The 23,036-nt window shown below is 41.1% G+C and overlaps 2 protein-coding genes across 4 annotated transcripts; one reads left to right on the top strand and one right to left on the bottom strand.

The window, feature by feature from the left end:
* The first annotated feature begins 586 nt into the window (after positions 1–586).
* On the top strand, positions 587–17,149 carry meltf (melanotransferrin). Of its 3 annotated transcripts, XM_040127683.1 has the most exons (18): positions 631–655; positions 881–949; positions 2,836–3,028; positions 4,218–4,372; positions 5,115–5,214; positions 5,847–6,032; positions 6,143–6,299; positions 6,877–6,944; positions 7,079–7,263; positions 8,898–9,063; positions 9,947–10,089; positions 10,499–10,595; positions 10,700–10,894; positions 11,629–11,782; positions 12,225–12,292; positions 12,384–12,571; positions 13,061–13,253; positions 14,567–17,149. In XM_040127683.1, exons 3-18 carry the CDS (start codon positions 2,980–2,982, stop codon positions 14,632–14,634), a joined length of 2,172 nt encoding a protein of 723 aa, XP_039983617.1. In that variant the 5' UTR covers positions 631–655; positions 881–949; positions 2,836–2,979; the 3' UTR covers positions 14,635–17,149. The 3 variants fall into 3 exon arrangements, with proteins under 3 accessions (XP_039983616.1, XP_039983617.1, XP_039983615.1); XM_040127682.1 differs by having other exon boundaries at positions 587–949; XM_040127681.1 differs by lacking the exons at positions 631–655; positions 881–949 and having other exon boundaries at positions 2,601–3,028.
* Positions 17,150–17,966: 817 nt separating this feature from the next.
* On the bottom strand, positions 17,967–20,558 carry si:ch211-162e15.3 (protein NCBP2AS2). The gene is made up of 2 exons (XM_040127706.1): positions 20,289–20,558; positions 17,967–20,159 (listed from the first exon to the last, which is right to left on the bottom strand). The coding sequence occupies exon 2, from the start codon at positions 20,079–20,081 to the stop codon at positions 19,776–19,778; it is 306 nt and encodes a 101-aa protein (XP_039983640.1). The 5' UTR covers positions 20,082–20,159; positions 20,289–20,558; the 3' UTR covers positions 17,967–19,775.
* Positions 20,559–23,036: the final 2,478 nt, after the last annotated feature.

Here is a 23,036-nt window from a genome sequence, read left to right as displayed (position 1 = left end):
CATGGGAAAAAACAGTGTAATTTGGTGCAAATTAGAGGAAAACATGTTAATTTCCTCGTAACGAAAGCCCCGTCTAAAGATAAGAAAATATTCATTAATTACTTGTTTAAAATTGGAAATTTATTAGTCCTATATGTTGATTTGTATGTTTACCTGTAGACAAATTTCACATTTTTGTTTGTTCAGCTGACCTGCTGTGCACTAAATAAAAGACTCCCTGCATTAGCACTTAAGAAGTATCAGTTATTTGGAAATTCACCAATTAAACACTGTCTTTATTTTCCCTCTAATGCATACTACGTTGCATAGATCTTTCCAGTAAACTTTAAATAAAAAATATAACCTAAATGAGTGCAAAAGTAGTCACAACCATACAGACCTAGCTAAAGTAATTAAATGCGAAAAAACAACGGCCAAATTAAGTGATAATTAAATTAAGTGAAAGGCAAAGATGTGATTTTTTTTTTTAAAAGGACAAATTTCAAGATAATTGAGTTGTTTTAAGGAAATTCTTGAGCTTTATTTTTAGATTTTTTGACAAAGCATGAGATTGCTGAGATCAGTAGTCGGTGTCACAACGTCAGGTCCAAGGTTCGCATGATCAAACCCTCGGAGAGGTTCTTGGGTTCACGGTGCCATAATCCGGTAATTACAGGTAAATATCCCGCAGCACCCTGCTATTAGACTACGCAGAGATAAATTATAGAACAGAGGAGAGTTTGCCAGATGATGATAGGCACAGATTGCTCCTGTAATGAAGGCACCGGGAGAGGAAAATAGCACCATCCTGACAGCTCGGCTTGGCTGCCAGCTCCATGTCATCCTCACTACTGTCACACTGTGAATGTTGCAGCAACATAAACATATTCTGACTTCCCAGCCAGCCAAAAACTACAAACTCCATTCTGCAGTCGAACAGTTACTCTTCTCAGTTGTCACCATTGGAAAGGTAAGTGAATGTAGTTTCACCTGCTCTGCATTCCACCCTATATCCAGTTGAATTGTCTATACTATAAAACATCATAGAGGGATTTAGTGGAAACCAACTAATCTTTTCTCATTAACTTAAAGTAAATAGAATTATTAATTTTAAAGTTGATTCAAGTTAAAAGTTTTATTTATTACTTATGTTTATATTTTTTACTTTAAGAGCACTTATAAACACGAGTTTATCATGATTTGAAGTCTTTTGCCTTGAAATGAGTTAGATTAACGCACTGCTGATAGTTCACCCAACTCATTACATGTCAGCATGGCCGAACATTTGTTGATTCAGTAAACTTTACTGAACTTTAAGATCAGGATACTTATCTCAGTTGGTTTTACAGTTTCATAACTCACGATACGACTTTGAACTAATTAATTCAGCCTAAGTTCAGATAACTCGACACTTTTAAGGCTACGGGGGAACTTACATTTTTAAGGTGAACCAGCTCGAAAGGATTTACAGTATGCCCGGTTTCATTAATTTCATGTATAGGTTATAGATTGAAGATGTCATTTTTAAAGCTTTATTAGTTTTATCACCCATGCTATATCATGTTTATGGGGGGAACAGTCAGAACATTTGCAGAGTTTATGATGAGGCTGCCTTCCTGTGTTTCACCAAAAGTATGCGGAAATATTTATTGAGCCATAATCCTTCATCCTCATATCCAACTCTAATTTGGGAGATGCTCCGTTGTTTGTTGAAGCTGCCTGAACCTTTTGCGGCTGTTTGAGGTAGCCTGCATTTACTTTGTTAAGTACATAAAAAGAAGATAAGGAATTCAATAATCAAGTGTCATAAAGCTTTTCTGTCTCCGGGAATGCCGGTCTTCTTCTTCTTAAATAAAACGGCGATATAAAAATGCCACATTACAAGTAAAAGCCCTGCATTGAAGATGGTACTGAAGCAAAAGTATTATTGGCAAAGCATATTTAAAGTATCAAGCGTAACAGCACTGAATGCAAGAAAAACGTTACACTATTATAATGTATTTCACAGCTAATATTATTAGATTATTATTGTTGATCCATTAATGTGTAAGTAGCACTTAGTGTTGTAGAAGTGGAGGCGGCGCTAATCCTAAAGTATTTTTTGTACTGTTGGGTAGTTTAGTCTAGAACAAAGCACATCATTTTTGGCTTGTGACCCACCACGGACAAACAATGTCTAGTCGGGAACAGTTTCTCTGCAGAATGAGCACTTTTTACTGTTGATACCTCAAGTGCACTGTGACGATAACGCTTTTAATAAAGCAGGATTTTAACTGCTCTTTTACTTGTCATTTTTGCATTGTGGCTTTGGTACTTAAGCGAAAGATCTGAATACTTCTTCCCCCGCACGCAGCAAGAGTCCCAGACTTCACTTTACTTTAATGGCTCCGTGGCCAGAGTCTGTGGAATTTGTTATTTGGTACAGTGCGGTAGTGAGGCTCAGTTCACCGTGTCAAACTCAGCTTCTAAGATTCAGTCCAAAGTTAGGAAGTAAAGCAGGTTAACTGTCTCAGCCCGCCAGAGCAGTGAGTCGGTGACCAACAGTCTCACTATGTTGGCACGAATCTCCTCTTTTCCCTTCGTCCATCGGTGGAAAATCACCGCACTAGTAGAGTAGAGGAGTGAGAGGAAAGCAGAGGTGGGGTCCTGACTGTAAAAGAGCTCTCTGTCCAGGCTTTGGCTTGCAGCCAGGCAGCAGCAGCACAGACGTGTCAGACCAGGTACACACCAGGGAGGCGCACTTCATAAACTCCTCTCTGAGCCTCTCTCTTCTCCGAGCTGAGAGTCGCATGATTGCTGAATGACATGTTGTAGATGACCGAGTTATAAATCACTAAAAATACAATCTCCTCCAAGCTGCGCACGAGGACTTCAGACGAGGACTTTAAGCCAAGTCTTGGAGATAGAAGTTGGACTTTGACTCGAGTCCTATTATAAAGCAAAGCAGAGGAGAAAGGTAGGCTATTTTACCCGACAGAGGGAGGACGAGACAACGAGGCCATGGCCATGTGGAGGACAGTGGGAGCTCTTTTGCTGATAGTACATACTGGTAAGAACTGCTTTATTACACCTAAATATACTGTCAAGTTACACAAAGTATCAGTGTTTTTCTTTTCTCTTTGAATATGTTTTTTCTGTTCAGCTCAGATCGTTGTCCCACAGGAGGAAACTCCTTTTAGCAGCAATGCAACATGAAAACAAAAAAAAAAACGTGCAACATAAACGCAGTAAAAATGAGCAAAGACGATAATAAGAGTATGACAAGGAAAACACCAAAGAGTAAAAGGTAAAACGTACGTATCAGAGTATCTTTCGAAGTTGCAGTCTTTTTAGTACAAAATTCCCTCTTCCCTCTCGGGCAGTGTTTTCAGGCCGACCTACAGTGGAGGGAAATTAAATAAACAAATAAACAAAAGGACAGCAAAATGACATTCAAAGTAGATTTGAAATAAACAGTAGGACTAAAAGAAATACACAGTGGTACTGGTACTGGAGCAGAATTTCTTATTGCAAATTTCTGATGGCCCTGATGAGAAAACAGAACCTGTCGATTCTTCCTGCTCCTCAGGCTTCTTCTACTTGGCTTGTGACCCTTTATACATAAAGCCGAGCAACGTCTACTCGTTATCACTTGTCACGGCTCGCGTTTGACTTGCGAGCAGTTCAGCTAACAAAGGATGCTCTCCTCTCAGTTTGCTTAAGTTGGATAGTTTTTAGAGGTCTGGAGAGGTCAAACTATCCAGTATTTCACGAGAAAGACTTTTTTTTTTTTTTTTTTAAATGTTCCCATCTTGTTATTCATCTTGTGATTCCTCAGATTTATCCTGTGCCCCACTGAGGGGGTCCCGCCCCCCAGGTTGGGAAGTACTGTACTAAGACAGAAAGAGAGTGGAAATGGCAGAATATAGTCGTGGATGGATTACTAAATGGGCCTACCGGGGCCAACCAGGCTCCCTGGGCCCCTGGGCTTCACCTGCAAAAAAAGACACTCAAAACAACCACAAGTACATGAAAAACAACCACAAAGACCCACAAAAGGACCACTCAGGACATGCAAAATGACCACAAATGGCGTGGTAGTTATTTTGTGTCTCTTTCAGTCTGGGTCTCTTTGTGCTCATTATCCATCCACGGTTATAGTTGTTGAACACTCAAGATTCCGAGATGTTTCAATGAATCATTTGCTGGAAGGTTTTGACAACTGAGTGACCAGTGGTCCCCGTGTCCCTCTCCCTCAGCGTTTGGCCAGAGCAGCATCACATGGTGCACCATCTCGGAAGCAGAGCAGAAGAAATGTCAAGCCATGTCCAAATCGTTCGCCGCCGTCTCCATCCGTCCGTCCCTGGGCTGTGTCAATGGCGGGTCAGCCGAGGGTTGCGTTCAGAAACTGCAGGTCAGTTTTTTATACCAGGAACTTTGACTGAATAAATCTTTGAATCTCATTGAACAAGTGATAGAAGTTACACAAGTTATAACCCTCTTGTGTTGTATATTACTGTACCACCGTCTATTGCATTGTGGATTGATGTAGATAATTACATTAAATATCAATTTACTCATCCATTATTTTTTATAGGTCAGGGCAACAGGGTACTCATTAAAAGCTAACATAATACTTACAGTGGCAGAACACACAATTAGGCATCAGATAACAAGGCAGGGACTGCACGGAAAGCTGCAATAAACTTCTTAATAGGTGAAGCAGTTATTAGGCCCCAGCGGAGCAAACTGAGTTGTTTATGACAACCACAAACTGGACGATTCCTGATCTGTGAACAGGACGTTCTAGTTACCAGAGGCTGAACAAGGAGTGAAACACAAACGTGAATGCATGCATTTTAAATTTCACTCTTCGGGTAATAGGGAAATATTTAATATGCTATGAAGTTTCCCTCTTAAAAGCATGCATGTTTCATCTAGTGTTGATTGACTAGTTTTAAGAGGAAGGATATAGTTGTCATGTTCCAGAGCTTTCTCCCTAAATGTTTGTAAAAAAAAAAAAAACGCAAGGCCACAGAAGCTCCTCCTGTTCCGTCTTGATATACTACAAATGAATTTCTTTATCTATTTGAGTCTTTTGATATTCCCCGATATTTGCAACATCATTCATCTTTTTCTTTGCCTCGTCTCTGCAGAGAAAAGGAGCTGATGCCTTGTCCATGTCCTCCAGTGACATCTACAAGCTGGGCAAGACCGCCTCCTTGAAGGTGGCTGCCGGTGAATCGAAGGCTGACCGTAAGATTTAACAATCACTAAACAGAAATTACATGCCGGAAATTCACTCTGCGCCAGCGCCAATGGGATTCAAAGTATTGCTTCAAATATTTTTCCAAGGATCAGCAACAGTGAAGGCGTAACAGAAGGACTGATGATGACAGGCTACCAAAACTCTAAGTTCCTTTTGTTTTGGTTTGGTTTTTCGGTTTTTGATGAGTTGTGGTGTGAACTGATACAACATTTCGGCAAATTCACCCTTAGGGTAGCGTTCTTGCCTGGTGGTCACTGCAGCCAAAGACGATCACTGTGATGCTAATAGAGCACGGAAAAAAAAACATGTAATGTATCATTTCTTGTCCCAAAAACGGACTAACTTAGTTAAGTCATGTCATGCTGAAGACCATGTTTAATAGAGTTTAATCTCGTTGTTTATCATAGATAACATGGAGTATGTTCATGCAAGTATGCTCTGAGTTATCGCACCCTGACTATAATCTCTGAGCCGCATTTGGGTTATTTTAAAACAGGACTGGTAGTCTGTACTTTGATCTGGATCTTATTTCTGTTCCCTGATAACAGGAAATTACTGTCTAACTACTTAGCGTTCCTGTGTCATAGGTGTGTTGACACCTGTGCTGTTGTTGCCTCAGGTACTGGTGCCTCCTACTATGCAGTCGCTGTGGTGAAGAAATCAAATCCCGCCATCAACATCAACAACCTGGCAGGGAAAAAGAGCTGCCACACCGGGAAAGGCCGAACAGCCGGCTGGAATATGCCCATAGGATACTTCATAGACCAGGGTTACGTGTCGGTGATGGGCTGTGACATTCTAAAGGGTAGGACAAATGTACATATACACAATTACATATGTATACCGAATATACAGAAATCTGGAGAGTGGCATGCGTGTGTGTGTGTGTGTGTGTGTGTGTGTGTTTGCGATTAGGTGTGGCAAATTTCTTCAATGCTAGCTGTGTCCCCGGAGCAAACGCGGCCGGCGACCCTCCGTCTCTGTGTCAGCTGTGCAAAGGAGACCAAAACGGACAGCACAAATGTGAATGGAGCAGCAAGGAGAGATACTTCAGCTATGAAGGAGCTTTCAGGTAACACACATTCATACTGTACGTACTTGGACTCACACGCACAGAAGTTACTCTCCTGCAGAATCGTATATGTGCATGTGGAGGGGATGTCATTTTTTCTTCACTCCAAGACCTACTGTATCTACAGACGGGTGACAAATTAAAGGAAAAACCAACGTAAAGTGTCTTAGTAAGGCGCTGGGCCACCATGTGCTGCCAGTACAGTTTCAATGCTCCGTGGCATTGATCCTCCAAGTCTCTGGAGCTCTACTGGAGGGATGGACACCATTCTTCCTGAAGATATTCCCTCATTTGGTGTTTTGATGATGGTGGTGGTGGAGAGCGCTGTCCAACACTTAGTCCAAAATCTCCCACAGGTGTTCAACTGGGTTGAAGGCCATAGCATATGATTCACATCGTTTTCATACTCCTCAAACCATTCAGTGAACCCTCTACCCTATGGATGGGGGCATTGTCCTCCTGTTTCTAGGCTCATTTTTCAGGTTTTTCTTTTAATCTGTCACCTGTCTTTAGATTCCTCGCTTTCCCAGCTTCTTTAATTTTTACTTTCTCCTGTTTTTCGGTTCGGTCTGCGTAGATGTCTGGTTGAAGATTCAGGAGAGGTGGCCTTCATCAAACACACGACTGTTGAGGACAACACTGACGGTAACGTCCTACTGTTATGCGTAGACAGTGATTAGTTGGTTATTACTGTAACTAGAGACCCATTCAGCCGCTTTGCCGTAGTGATTTAGCCTATCTACATGCCTGTTTTGCTAAACCTGTTATTTTCTCACCAGGTCATGGCCCAGCATGGGCACAAACACTGAAGTCATCGGACTATGATCTGTTGTGTCGTGACGGCACCAGAGCTCCGATCTCTCAGTGGGAAAAGTGCCATCTGGTCCGTATCCCGTTCCGTGGCATTGTTGTCGGCAATGACATCAAACCCTCTGTGGTGTATAACATGCTGACGGAGGGGCTGGTACGTCCAAACAACTCACAAACTCTGCAGTAGTAGCACCCATGGATTGGTCCTCTGCTCATTCATAAATAGCATCCCAGCACCCCACATCCAAATAGCCAGTTTCATTTCCGCACATTGTGAATGTCAGAGCCTGTCACCCGTCACCTGAGTTAGCATTTGCTGATGAAAATGCAATGATATTATCTGAGCCAGAATTATCTTCATGTGCATTGTTCTCGATCAGTACCAAAGTAAGATCTAAATCTTTAAATCGTAGTAAATCAATCCCACCACAAAGTCCATTTAGCTTTTGATCGCATTATGTAACTCAAGGTGACTGAACTCAGCCAGAAACCACTGAAACTAAGCAAAGCCTTAACTTCACGTTGTGACTAATTGTGTGGAGGAATGATCGATGGAAGGCTTGTGTCTGTTTCTGTGCTGCCATTTATTATTATTATTATTATTTAACTAAGAAAGGCGCGTGTAAGCCGTTAACCTACTGCAGGACCATTTGTTCAGTGGTCTTGGAATCGTGTTCAACTTTCCATTTTCTTCTGAGCACTTTAAGCACCACTTGTCCATGTCAATCGGCAGATGAAGATCGTGTGATATGACGGAAAGCTCCAGATAAGCTACTAATTCGACCCTCGGGCGAGATTGTTTTCTCTGCTGCTGTTTCTGGAGTCAGAAATGGATTTTGAATTTGAGTTTTCAAATGCAGTTGTAATGTATAAGAAAATGCTCTAAACGGTCAATGTATGTTGTCGTAAGTGTTACAAGAATGACTGGCAATCAGCTCTTTATTTGCACGCAGGCTACGGTCACTTGGATATGACGTGTGCACATTTTTGAAAGAAAAATAGTGAGGACTTAAGGAAAGAAATTTGAGGCCGGCTGGAAGTGGGTAGTTTGGGGTTTATCTCGAGTCTGCTTCAGGGGCTAGTGCTAGCAGAGGCCCCAGAATCGGCCAGTCCAAATGGCATTCATCAAAGATATTCTAGTTCAAGTTTTGTTGGCTATGGTTGTTCCAAACAAATCTGGAGGTCGCTCGCTTAAAGTTACAGGAAGCTTGATTTATAACTGCGTTTATTCCGTATCTTAAAACCCCATGTCTGAACCACGAGATGAAGATAATACTTTTTTTTTTTTTTTTAAAGACATAGAAGCAATTTATTGCAATCATTTACATTTCTCAGAACTGATGACAAGGCAACATACTGTACATAATGAACACCTACTAAGGAACAAAGCCATGATTTTGAGTTTCCTTTCCCTTCAACGGCTCTCAGAAAGGCAAGTTGGCAAATATGCAGGTGTAGGCTCTCTCTCGGTTCAACAGTAGTACAACAAAGATGTTCCTTTGCGCTGCTAAGCACCAACACCAAGACCTGAGACCATGAGTTAACTGATAAGCCCCCACCCTCTACCAGCCAGTCAAAAGAAAGAAGGAAATTGAAAATTTCAGCCTCACACTATAGGCCTATTATCAAATTGTTTTCAAATTGTTGGATTTAGTCCCAGGTGTAAAATGTATCAAAGCGAAGCACTCAAAGGTGTATTTAACCACATTAACATCTAAAGTGTGACCTTGCGTTTTCTCCGTGAGACTTCATTTGTGAGGTCCATGAAGTGTAACTTTGCATCCGCAGGAACGGTCGGGCTTCAAAATGTTTTCATCTTTGGAATATGGAGGAGGAAACTTGCTGTTCTCCGAATCATCCACCATGTTTCAGCCTGTGGAGTCAGAAGACCCCAAGACGTGGATGGGCCGTCACTACTATAACGCTCTGAGAGCCATGGACTGTAAACCAGAGGGTAAATCATATCTATCTATATATCTATCTATCACACCAGAGCATAATGTTAAATTATACACAAAGTGCATACATTTTTTAAAACGGTAATACCCTAGTTCAGTTTCCAAATTATTAAATGAATAGTAGAATAATTTCGTTCTAACAAAATGTACATATCATACCATTGTAATGCTAAACGATGCAAATATTCAGTATGAAATTTACATCAATTTAACTTCTCTCATCTTAGCCAGTGTTTAAATTAGAAACAGAAAACATAAATCTCAAACACTACGCACATTAACCCACCAAGAAAAGTTGAGGTGTACTGTGGAATATAGTACCTGTTCCCACAATTGAGTGAATACATTCATTCAAATAATTTTAAATCTTCTTAAAGATTTAATAAGAGTAAACCAAAATTTGTATTTCACCATTTCTGAGTAAAAATAATGCTACGGAGTTTACTCAGTGATTACTAGCCAACATTAGAAGGAGTACGTTTTTAACAACTCCACATTAGGGGGAATTCAAGATTGTTTTTTTCTCTTAGTAACATTGTAATGATTACTATCAAAGGCTTATCAGCTTTACCTCACACACTTAACGCATCCACACAACACACAGTAAAATACTTAAATGGTACTTAAACATGAAAACAACTTTGTCTCCAGCAAAAATAGTCCTGAGGGGTTAGCTTAAGTTTCCAAGGCAAGTGAAATGCGACTAACCTGTTAGGGAAAAACAGCATTTGTGGCTTTCTTGGTAGCTTCTGTATGATATTCATTGATTTATTTTTATTCTATTTTAACCCTGTCCGGCTAAGTGGGCAACATATCTACCTTTCCATCTGTCTTTCTTTCCTTCTTTACCACTCACCCATCTATCCGTTAATATGCCAGCTGTCCTGCGGTGGTGTGTGCTGTCCAGCGGTGAGCAGCAGAAGTGTGCTGACATGGCCGCAGCCTTTCAAAATAAAGGTCTGACTCCAGACATCAAGTGTGTCCACGGGGACTCTGAGACTGACTGCATGAATAAAATCAAGGTGACAGATGTTTCTTACTGCTGCTTGCTCAAGAACAGCTGCGGTGGTTTTCATTCACTTCAAATTAAAACAGCGAACACTCTTGTAATTCAGTGAAAAATGGAACCAGTCATGGCATTACCAAATTCAGTAGGACTCATCTTCTGGGGACCATGAATGTCTGAACCAAATTTCATGGTAGTCCATCAAATAGTTGTCAACTCTGTCTTTTCTGGGCCAGTTTGGTGGACCAACCATCAGACCAACATTGCCATCCACATAGCCATGCTGCTAGCATGCATGGGGAAACATTGGCTCATAAAAATATGTGACAAAAAACATGAAGTGAGGTGGTTTTTTTGTTTGTTTTTTGTTTTTTTTATGGGTTCTGAGATCTCAATCTCTCTTCTTCCGTTTCATGTTGGTGTAGAACAACGAGGCTGATGCCATCACTCTGGATGGAGGTTACATCTACACAGCGGGCAAAGACTATGGCTTGGTCCCTGCTACTGGCGAGAGCTACACAGGTAAAAACATAAACACAAAAACAACCACATTCTGGCTGTTTTTGACAGCACATAAAAGACAGCACCTAAAAACGTGTTTGGTTTTTTTTTTACTTTCTCTCCAGAGAGCCGTGATGGCTCCATATACTATGCAGTTGTGGTGGTAAAAAAGAGCAGCGTTGACATCCGTAACCTTGACGACCTGCGTGGCCGTCGCTCCTGCCACACCGGATACGGCCGCACGGCTGGCTGGAACGTTCCCGTAGCAGCGCTGATTGAGAGAGGCCTGATCACCCCTCAGCAGTGCCAGATACCCCAAGGTCAGTTGGATGTTGGTGACTGAGTGTTGGTGAGTGTGGCAGAGGTGTGAGCTGGACAAGACAGTGGAACTCGCTCCTCGTGTAGAAACCTAGGTAGCAAAATGTTTAGTTTTCTAGTTTTTTTATTAGGGATAAAACTAATGACTTTCCTATTTTCCTAATAAAACATTAAAATCTGAAATGACATCATACCCCTCCAGTATGTGTAATTTTAAAGGGGGATTTCAGATATTCAGTGTTACTCTTTATTGCACCATAAATCTGGATACTTGCAAGGGACATACAGAAAAGTAGAGTCAAAATCTGAGCAGCAGAGGCTGAGATACGCTGACTTTACATCCCCAATGGATCAGAATCTAAAGATGCTAGAGCCTACATTTCCCATAATGCAACTTAAAACCATCTTACGTTAGACTGCTAATGTCTAAATCTTTGAAACTCTACATGTCCAGTGCAGATGAGGCTCTCTGTCATAAATTTGTAATCAGCAAGCCCAATCCAAGATAACCCTGATTAGATCATCAGTTATTTTTTCAGACATGACAAAGCTCCTCCATAGCCACAGAAGACATTATATAACTGTTGTCACAGGCTAAGTAGTACTTGTACTGACTCTTTAAAGTATTGCCTGTACTTTAGATAGAGCAGGTTATGAAACATATTTGGTTTAAAAGCCTGAATTTTCCCCTCCGGTGTTGGACTTCCTGTTTCCATGTCTCTCCCATGATTCTTAGCGGTGGGAGGGTTCTTCAAGCAGAGCTGTGTGCCAGGAGCCAACCAGCCTGGTTTCCCCAGCAACCTGTGTGATTTGTGCGCTGGAGACGGCTCGGGGAAGAACAAATGTGTGAAAGGGAAAGACCTGTATGAAGGATACGACGGTGCCTTCAGGTACTTAACACTGGAACAACCCAAACCACTGCCCCTCCTCAGGATTACATGGTTCACTCCAGTAGCTAAGTTTCCCCATCCTGTATTTCCATTTCCAGTTTTTCTATTAATGATGTCCACAGTATTACTGGATCCCGGATAATGTAACATTCCTGTGCTTATGTTATGACCACCAGTTTTACTTATTTCAACTTTGTTTCTTGGACATCTTGTTTTGTCCATCAGTTTGGCATGGTGGACGACCATAAATACTGATCCAAGCCGTAGAGGTGCTCTGGCTGTCAATCATGTACCTTTGTCTAAGGGAAAAACTAAAGTGACTTCTAGTTCTGGAACCATGGGCGTCTGAAAGAGCTCATTCCACTTTGCAGCTCTACTGCCTCCTGTAGAAAAGTTACTTGAACTTATGCCTCACACTACACGTGTCCATCCGTCTACTCAGGTGTCTGGCGGAGGGAAAGGGAGAAGTGGCTTTCATCAAGCATACTACTGTCATCCAAAACACTGACGGTAAGACAAGTAGCTCCAAGATACAAAATGTCCCTCTTTTAGGGCTCTCAGAACTTTAAGGGGACATAAGTAACCATCTCATTTTATTCAGGTAACTCTGGTGAATCGTGGGCAGCAGATCTCCACTCTGCAGATTTCCAGCTGCTCTGTTCTCAGGGCAGTAAAGCCGAGGTCTTGCAGTACAAACAGTGTAACCTGGCTAGAGTCCCCTCCCACGCTGTAATGGTACGGCCAGACACCAACATCCATGCTGTCTATGGACTCCTGGACAGCGCACAGGTAAGAGTGTTTATACTGTGTGTGTGTCCTATTTGTGAGTGAGTGGAGCAAACAATATATATATATATATATATATATATATATACACATATATACATTTATACAAATATATATATAATGTCTGGTTTATAATTTTTCAGTACTAGGTCCACACTACGTATTAATCATATGTCTTTAATTATAAGTAGGTTAAAATTGTTTCTTACATTTGCTGTCTCAGAAGCCCGTGTATCCTTGAACACACCACCAAGTGATTTTCTGAAGATAACATAACTTTGACAATTAAATAAATAAAGAAATTAGGGCCACAAAATGTTCACCGTGATGGATTAAATCACAGACCAGTAGATCAGTGTCATATCTCATTTCGATTTTACTGTGCGATGCATGGAACTCGAGCGGTAACTGGGATGTAGGAAGTACATTTTGATGGTCAGTTTCGGTGTTCATTCAGTCTCTCTTTATCGCTTCCTCACCGTTTCCCTATAGAAATATTTTGGCAGCGACACAGGTCCCGGTTTCAGGATGTTCGACTCACAGGCCTATAAGGGCACAGATCTCATCTTCAAAGACTCCACTGTTCTCCTCGTGGGTGTTGGTGACAAAAAGACCTACCAGGAGTGGTTGGGAAAGGGCTACTTGGACTCACTGGTCGAGATGGAGTGTAATTCATCAAGTGCAGGTAAAAACATACTAAATTGCATGCATCATTCCTTACAATCCAGTGCTAATTCAAGTGACTGGTGTTTTTAATTATTTGAGATATATCTAATACTTCTGTGGGGGTATGAATTAAAGCTGACTACATAAACCCCAAATTGTTGTTCCTGTCACAGAAGCAATAGGAACCCTCACCACTTACACATCTCCTAATTAACCAAAAATTACCAACTTTCCAGCGAGTAATGGAACTTTTTTTGATTTATTTAAAGGAATAGTTGGACATTTTGGCGAATACATTTGGGAAAACCAGCTAAAGCCAGCAGGCAGCAGTTATCTTAGCTTATGCTGCATTGAAATCATACTGGAGTTACCATAATTTCCGGTCTCCCACTTGTAAATAGCTTTCACGTCAACATCCCAGTCGTAACTACGCCGGGGAAAGTTTAATTTTTCTGAAAGCTCCGATTTGTCCGACTTGGCGCTACAAAGTACGGAAGTGCTGAAAAAAGCAGGCAAAAGTGGATGTCTCATGTCAGCCAAAGTCTGTTGTAAGTGTAATTAAATGGAAATTTAATAGATATAGGGTGTTTTTTTAACCCTCACACGTCCAACTCTGCAGTAAACAACTGCCACTGAACGTTATTATACCTTGTTCAAAGTGTCTTTCTGTTTTGTTTTGTTAGTGTTTATTGATTATAGCGAACTGACAGCTTGTTTCCAGTCTCTGTGCTAAGCTAAGCTAGCTGTCCCGTGGCTCCAACTGCTTATGTATTCTGCAGATGTAAGAGTGGTGTCAATCCAGCTCTGGGCAAGAAAGCGAAGAAGTGTACTTCCCAAAATGTCAAACTAATCTTTTGACATTTTCAACGCCGTCTAAGATTAAGTAGGGTTATATTAAAGCACAGGCTAATATTTAAGCCGACAGCGTGGACAGTACAATCAGTAATAATTATGTCAACTTGTTTTGACATGTCAATAAAAGTCTCCCGCTCTAGTTCAGTAAGTGTAAGTATAAAAAAATGTATATGGCACGCTTTGGTGAGAAGTGTTTTCTTCTCCTTGAATCATCGAAATCCAGCCAAGGGTATCTAAGATATTAAATTTTGCCAAGATAATTCAGCTGTATATGAGTCAAAAATGGTGGACAGATTGATGAAGGAAGAAAAGAAGACAGATCCATAAATAAAAGTTGAGGGAAGTTGCCACCAATTTGCGTTGCCCAGAATAGCCACTTTGTCCCAGAGCTTACTCTTTAAAAGCCAGATTATGTGTCAAGATTGTTGTCTCGCGTACAACCTCTCTCATGTTTCCTAATTTCTCCCCCTCTTACAGTGATATCCTCTGTATGGCTGCTGCTGATGGCCATGCTCAGCTTCATGCTGACCAACTTCTGGATGTAAAGGCACAATATGACCCCCCCCCCTTTTTTCCCATCCTTTTTACCCTTATACATTTCCTGTATCCTTCCCTTCCTCTCTCCATGTCTGCCTCTTCTGTCCCTTTATCTTTCACCACTTTTCACACATGAATCTTCAGATGTTAGCCTTCTTGATTGCCGTCCAATCAAATGACCTACCGTAGCCTTAGTCCAGTCCAGTCAAGTTTAGCCCTGCTCTTCTGGAGACCCTCTCCTTCTATCCAAGAATGTTTTTTTATCTTAAGATTGCATAATTTCTACCTGATTGTACGATATTTTAATTTATGAGTGGATCGAATGTGGGAACTGCCGTTGGATTTGAATGATGCTACTGCTGAAGAAAATGAAGGACTTGTCTTTTGTGGCAGAGAAGAAAAAGGACTTTCAGCCAGTGTGAACCAGACATGAGGACGGAAGGTGTTGCTACCACTTTATTTACTGAAGGTGAACTGCCATATCAGTGCATATGCTGCCACCTGTTACATTGCTCTAGTGGGTAGTGCCCCTCTGTCTCGCCAAAGCTTGTTTTGCAAAGAGCAGACAATCTGATGTTTAGCCTCACGTGAGCCAATGATAACTTTTTAAACTTCTGGTTTACCTCACAGAAAACCCTAATCCGATGAAGATCACTTGAACTGCATATCTTGTAAAAGCCCAGGTTTGACTTCAGTGACGTGGACCTGTTTTGTCCCTAAGGGTCCCATGAGATGAGAGATGCTCTTTCGATGATGTTGCCTTGCTTGGCAGTTCAAGTCAAACCCTTTTACTTTTCCTGTAACGGGAGAAAACTTTCCACTAATGTATCTTTCAGTCAGGGACATATACAAAATACTTTTGGGGGCATATATACAGTACATATTACAACATATTTTACCAATTACATCTTGTTGTATCTAGACATGCAGATTGGTTTAATTTGTCCAAGCTTTGATATTTCTGTCTTTGAGATTTCTGCCTCCACCTCGATACAAAGATGAAACAAAACATTTGTGGAGCTCGCAGCATTGAAAAGGATACCTTACTTCTTCCCATTACTTTGGATAATCCACAGAACACACTCTCAGTAGTTTTTATAGGGAATTAGTAAGAAGTAGTATTAGTAGTATTAGTTAAAGTAGTTCCAGTCAAAATAGTTAACAGTGACTGGGGATTATCCAGAAAAATCTGTGAAGAATAAATGCTCTTGAATTTGTAATTTTAGCTTTTCAAGGATGTGAGCGCCATAAACAAAATTCCATCTGCAGTACATCCATTGTATTGGGGTGGGTACAAACCTGGACAAATAACAGCAAAACTTACATACCTACTAGAGGTAAGTGAGAAAATATGTTTTTTTGTTATTTGGGTGGACTGACCCTTTAACCTAAGGCGCATAAGCTAAACTAAAATGGGTAGGAGGTTTACTTTCCAATTCATTAATATTCACATCAACTCACTGAGACAGCCTGAACATCCTGTTTCTTGTTAAGACAAACACGCACCAAACCACTTCTCCTGGTACCTTCAAGGACGCTAACCTGCTGTGACTGATCCCAGGTCAGCTTCCCCAGTAGCGAAGGATTCACGTGAATATCGCAGTCAGACTGTTGTTGTGCTCTGCTGCCACTGGCTCTGTGAGTGCTACTGATGGACCAACCTTTTTCTCAGTCCGGGCTGTTTTTAATATTAGCTAATGCCATGTTAGCGAATGTGCACTAGTGCTGCCTCCACACAGAGCTGTGCTGGGGATGGCGTGATAATGAGTGACATGGTCTGTCAGCTTCATGTATTCTCCTCAAATGCCTTCAAATCTGATTTAATTTTTAACTGCATCCGAGCATTTAAATCTTTTGCTGTATAATTTTTTTAGCTTTTGTCTTATTTTTGTTACTAATCTGATACTTCTGGAATGGAACAACGTTATCGGCAGATAGTCACCACTTTTTCAAACCTTTTAAGCATTTCAGTTTATATGTTTCGACACACATGGAGCGAGTAACTCTTACACGCTGGTTTGGGGAGACCGTGAAGAAAACACCCTGTGTTTTGTGCTGGAGAGTGAAAGTCAAAGAAGAGTTTGTGTCAGTTGAAGGAAGACCACAGGCTTTGAATACTGGTTTCACTTCAATTTCCCAGTGAAGAAAAGGTGTAGAACAAAATGCAATACAGTTAAAAGACAATAATTCTCAATACTAGACTAAAAATCTGCTCTCATCACTCCAGAAGTGTCTCTTTGTAACTCTAACTACCCAGTTCTTGTCATACCTACTGCCATTCCTGCTGCTTGATGCTGTTTCCGGTTTTAAAATTGTTGATTGGATGTGTATTTTCCTGTGTTGAGAGATCTATTTTTATATGAAGTTCAGGTGCCATATCAGTGTATATGTACTGACTCATACCGTCAGAAACTAATGCCTTCTCTTCCTCTTTATAGAGATTTATTTCTATGCGAAATGACGTCACATGTAACTAATATTTAGTTGCCAGGCCAGTGCGTCTGCATAAGTATTAATACATAAAGCTGTTTTCTGTGCTTTTTCAAATGAAATAAAGTTAGATGCTGCAGTATGTATGCTGTTGATCTATTATTTTTGAATACTTGTCGTGTTATTATTGTTATTATATATCTTAACTTTCCACAGTTTCTCACCTCTGATGAAGTTGTCATTTGAGGATCTTTGTCATGTAGGAGTTCTATAACAGGCCTTTAACCCATCCCACAGCTACTAGAAACGTTTTATTTCAATTTGCATCAGAAGAACTGAAAAAAATCGGATCTCATCTCATGATCAAATGATGAAATCTTTTTTTTGTTGTTGTTTTGTTTTAATGAAGTAAAAATACAGCTGTAACTTACGATTATTTTCATAAACTCCCTGGTATTTTCTTAATTAATCTGTATTACAACAGAAATTACAAGTCTTGCCATGAGCACGTTTTGTTTTGTCCGACCAACAGGCGGAAGATATTCAATTCTCTAAGATGCTATGACAAGGAAAAGCAGCAAATGATCACATCTGAAAAGCTGAAACCATCAAATGTTTGCTTGAAAAATTACATAAAAAAATTAATTTTTTTTGTTAATTGCACTTTTAAGTAACAGCACAATATACAGTAATTGGGTCGAGGCCAAAGGATGGGTCAAATATTGGAGGAATGAATTTGCATTTGCCTGGATGCCTTAAATTGAACAGGAGATTATGTAAATGTCTTGCAATATCAAGAAAGATTAAAAAAAAAAAAACTTCAAAAGCAAGATTCAATTACATTTATTATAAAAAGGATTTTGTTTGACTTCAGGAAAGAAAATTGACCCAATATTTTTGGGGTCTTTTGGATTTTTCAAAGGTGAAACCAATCATTGCACAGTAACTGGGCCAAGGCCAAATCTTCGGTCCACCTCTGTCGACTCGACTTGTGTACATGTGTGCAAGTGTATGACATTTAATAGTAGTACCAACCACAACCAGCTGAATCTGCTTTTGCCACTGCAGTGACCATATCTCACAGGAAGGAATAAAACGTCCCGTGTTGTTATCTCTACTTAAATTATGCTGTAAATTAATCTCTGCCATTCTCCTGCCAGAGTTGCGAAAGCAAAGGAACTATGAGTTTGAACTGTGAACTCGAGTCTTTATGAATCTGCTGTAGCAGATGAAGATTTGTCACTAGTTTAAAAAAAAACAAAAACATTGACAGAAAAGTTTTAAAACACTGCATTAATTACAAATTAGTCTCTGATATGGTTTTCCCACTAAAATGATGTTTTCCTTTTTTTTTTTTAATTCTTAAAAGCACATTCCCTCCTTCTCCCTCATTATAAAATACAGAATCTATGAATATGCAAATCCATTCACAGTACGTGCACTGGAAGCTTCAGTTTTCCACATCGCACTTGTGTAATGTGAATTTTGCATAGTAGACCGTGTACGGCTTCAAAAGTAGTTGTGATATCCCACAATACTGCTACGCTTCTTAGACTGAAATTTGAGGTGAGCACAGAGAAACTTTCCCGCTATCAACAGTTTAATGTGAGAACAGCGTCAAACTCTGCGGATACATCATTCTGCACGATGAAGGGTCAAATCCCAAAACATATTTTTGAGTGGTGGGAGACTCTGAAGTCCGATTTTTCAGGTTCACTAGATTGCAACTGGATTATCAGAAAACAGCCCACCTCAGGAGCTTCATTTGGACTAGAAAAATTTAATTTTATTATACAGCTATCTAAACCTTTTCCTTACACACTATTTTTCCCCCTCAACGTCCCCTGTGGCAAATGATATCAACTTGACACAGTCTAGCAGTCAAAGTGCTGTGTTATAAATTATAATCTTTATTTCCATGGTCAGAACGAAATGGTAAATTCATTGTCTTCACATACCACATCCCTCTATATATACACATATTCAGCCGATAAAAGGATTTCAAGTGACGACTTAATGTGCGTATCAAAACAAGGTCTTCGGCAGGATTGGTGTCATAGTTGCATGAGTGCACGTCAGTGGAGGTACACGGAGAAAAGAAGAAGACAGTACTTTTGTCAGGACATCACTGTGTGGTTTTGTTCATAGATTAATGTGAAGAGGCTATTAATAAGAGGCAGCTCAAGAGGTCTGTTCTTTGTTGAGAAGACTGAATTGTCAGCTTACTTTAGCAAAAGTGCACTTAACCTTTCCTCACTAATCCAAACCTCGAACCTGTAATTTTCCAAGACAGTCCCTACTTTTCCCACAGGCTCCCTGAGAGAAGTGCACACGTCAAAACTCCATGTGCTGTCAGACACGTGAACACAGTGAATTTGCTTACCCACAGTTTATCATAAACTATCTGGCCAGAGATTACAGGTAAGTGTAGACCTAACCACATTGTTGACGAGCACCATTCCTGACTGTGAACTGATCCCGGTCCAGCATGGAGCCACTTTCTGATGGTTTCAGGTGGCCAGCAGATTGTTGTCGTGCATTGCTGAGGCGGGTTGTTCACACAAGTCTTCTGTGTTCAACTGGTTTTTCCAATAGACAGTCTGATGACATTTAAAACAAAAACAAACACATGAGATGTTGTCAGCCTGTCAGTAACAACAAAGTTTTGTTATCAGTAAAATCCCAATGCCTTTAACATCCTACTGCCAGTCCGTCCGCTTTATTTCTTAATTTGTCTGGAGCCGTCCTTCCAGCCTTCCTTCACTTCTTTCACAAATGTCTCTCGGACTCTCCTGAGGCGGCCGCCCACCTCCCCCAGGTCGCCGGGGACTCTGCCGGCCTCCTCCCGGACCTGCCGCAGCGTCTGGGACCGCATGACCCGCTCCGACGCGTCCCGGCCGGCTATCTGAGCCTTGGTGATGGCGTAGGCGGTGATCTGGGCCGCCCTGCGAATCGGACGCGACTCGGCCAACTTCTCGACGACGTGGAGGTTGTTGATGAGGGAATACAACATGCGAGCGAGCATTTTGTCGAGCGTTGAATGTGCTATGCTAGCTAAGCCAGCTAAGTTAGCAGTCCCGTCCAACTCTCGTGTATCTCAGCCCTGTAAAGACACCAACGTTTAACGTTACTCAGCCGCAGATTAAAGCTCATCGACGGTAATTTATACTGGCAAATAGGCTGCGGTTGCAGTGTAAATTTCAGTTACTACACAAATACAAAGTTGACTTACTCCGGCTGAACCAGGTGACCGCTAGGCAGCGATGGATGACATAACAGGCAGTGGAGGGAGGCTGAAGTTGGCCTCACATTCGCGAGTTACAGCGAGACTAACTTTTAGTGAGCAGCGGCCACAAGTGGTAATGACAGGACTCGGGCGCATTAGATTCCGGGGATGTTCCGCTGTTTCCTGGCTGGACCGCGACAGCGGGGGCAGCCCCGTAACCCCGAATGTCCCTGAGCGACCGAGCGAGCGACTGAGCGCAGGAGTGATAAAGTTACACCATTGGTCAGCCGGCCAAGTGTTGGAGTTTCCCCATTGGCCAGTGCACTTTAAAGACGAATTGGGTCAAACGGTTTCTATTGGATCATCGGTAGGGGGGGGGCTTTAACTGGCAGTGTTGCCAACTTGGCCTCTTTGTCGCTAGATTTACAGACTTTTCACACCCCTTTAGCGACTTCTCCTCACAAGAGTACCTTGCGACAAATCTAGTTACCTTTTGGACAAACCTTAGCAACTTTCCGTAGAAGACAGTCACCAGTATTGCCCCAGGATTCAGCTGTATTAAAATACTGGATATGAGAGTACAGACACAGACAACTTTTCCCCACAAGAGTACCTTGCGACAAATCTAGTTACCTTTTGGACAAACCTTAGCAACTTTCCGTGGAAGACAGTCGCCACTATTGCCCCAGAATTCAGCTGTATTAAAATACTGGATATGAGAGTACAGACAGTTGGAGAGAAGCAAACAGATAAAGGGCGGACCAGCCCTATACTAGGTTTTGACCTAGTCTTGTTTACCCTTGGTATATCCTTGGTGGGAACCTCTATATGTGTCAAGTAGTTCAAGTATTCTGAGTTTTCCAGGACTGGGTGTTGCCGCCTTTCAGGCCACAATAGTGACACTCTACCTTAATATGTTGGTATCCATGTGGAAGTAAAACAATATGCTTCATTATCTTCCCGAAATATTAAGCAGAGGGCTACATAAAGCTGATAACTTGTTCAATCAATGTTTTTACTTAACTTACTGTGATAATTGTGTTGATGCAATGTGTGTATTTTTACGGTAAAACAAAACTCTACTGAGTAGCATATATGTCGTATCATGACAGTAGCGGGAGACGACGAGAAGTATTCAAGTCAAAATGAAAAACAACTGTTAACACCAACAGTCACTGAAAGTCGTGTAACAAGTTTGTATGAGAGCTGGTATCGGCAGCAGTCGAGTGGAGTTTGAGCAGTTTGTATATGTTTGTAGCACTGAAAGGTGTCAGCAGCGAGTGCAAGGGGCTACGGTAAGCTCCGAGGGAAAACCACCGGCACTGCTTGAAGATAAACTCTGTCACAGAGAACTCAAGTGAGGTCTCAACACTATTTCTGGTTGTGATGCTTTCATACATGTGGCCGGCAGTTAGTTTGCTAACATACAAGGGCTGAGCAATTGGGAGAAGGCGAGAGCTGTCGTCGGTGTCTGACTTATAGTGCGGGCATTACAACTATTTCCCGTTTCATGTATCTCTTGATTTTTATGAGAAAGAATTTCCTTTTTGTACATTTAGAACTCACTTTGAGGAGAAGCTTAAGGAGGTTATTTTATACTTTGCTTCCTTTAATTTTGAAACCAGTTTCCTTCTTTCCGCCTAGCTTTTTTCCGGACTGAATTTTCACAGGTGTCATCAGTGGTGGATAAAGTATCCAGATCCTATAGGGGGAAGTGTCAGTAAAACAATGTTAAACACTTTATACAAAGTTTAGTAGTTGGATTCACTGGTTTCCGAACCCAGGGGTCAGGCCCTTCCAAAGGGTCAGAAGCTAAATTTAAATAACAAAGCTCTGATACATAAATGTATCTGGGCCTTTTTCTAATCTTTACTTTTGTTGTGAAATATTGGGTCCTTTTTACCTCCTCGGAAGTCTAACCGTCTGAAGTTTCATGGAAGTGACAGGAAATCACTCGCCAACAGCTCATAACTGTTTGAAACTTGTCAGCGGACCCAAACTAGAAACAGATTGTTTTTATAGGAAGCAAAGAGGTTGGGAACAACCTCAGTATATAAAGTAGTTAAAATTAGCTCCACTTTCACAAACTGCAACATTAAAGGGATGCTTACACATTAATGCATCAATAATTACAATCCGATAATAAAATACACATTATTCCAAAATGGGCCATTCTGCACGATGAGTAGTTTTACTTCAGGCACTTAAAGTATGGTATATTTTGATGCCAATACTTCTGCATTTTTGAATGCAGGACTTTTACTCATAACAGGGTATTTCTACACTACGGCATCACTACTTTTACGTTAAAAGTTTTGACTGCTTCTTCACCACTGTTTAAGTTTCAACGCACAAATCCTTCCCCACGACCCCAGTCTGTGAACTAGACTTGTCCCCAAATGATCAGTACTACTGATATGAAGTCTCGCTTTGGGGCATTTGTCATTTCGCTTTAGAAAGTGTCCTGTGTTTAAACATTCAAGGGGATTCAGCGATTAACAGAAAGTAGTATAAAAGAAACGCCTCATATTTGGCAAATTATTTGGTGTTAATTTAAATATATTCAGTAGTAGCTTGTTAATAACGCATTGAGCTCGTGAATCCTGACATATTAGCTGCTTTTAGCAAGAAATAAGTATAGATATCGGTGATCTTGCCCCGTTATTGGTTTTCGGATCTGAACTAAAAGGTACGAATCCGAAGCCAACTTCGAAGCAGACGTCTCTCCGGACGCTTTTTCTGGCAACACCGGCC

The sequence above is a fragment of the Xiphias gladius genome, chromosome 6 (assembly GCF_016859285.1).
Source record: "Xiphias gladius isolate SHS-SW01 ecotype Sanya breed wild chromosome 6, ASM1685928v1, whole genome shotgun sequence".
Classification (NCBI taxonomy): domain Eukaryota; kingdom Metazoa; phylum Chordata; class Actinopteri; order Istiophoriformes; family Xiphiidae; genus Xiphias; species Xiphias gladius.
Note: the sequence above shows the minus strand (reverse complement) of the source record. Positions and strands in the feature narration are given on the sequence as shown.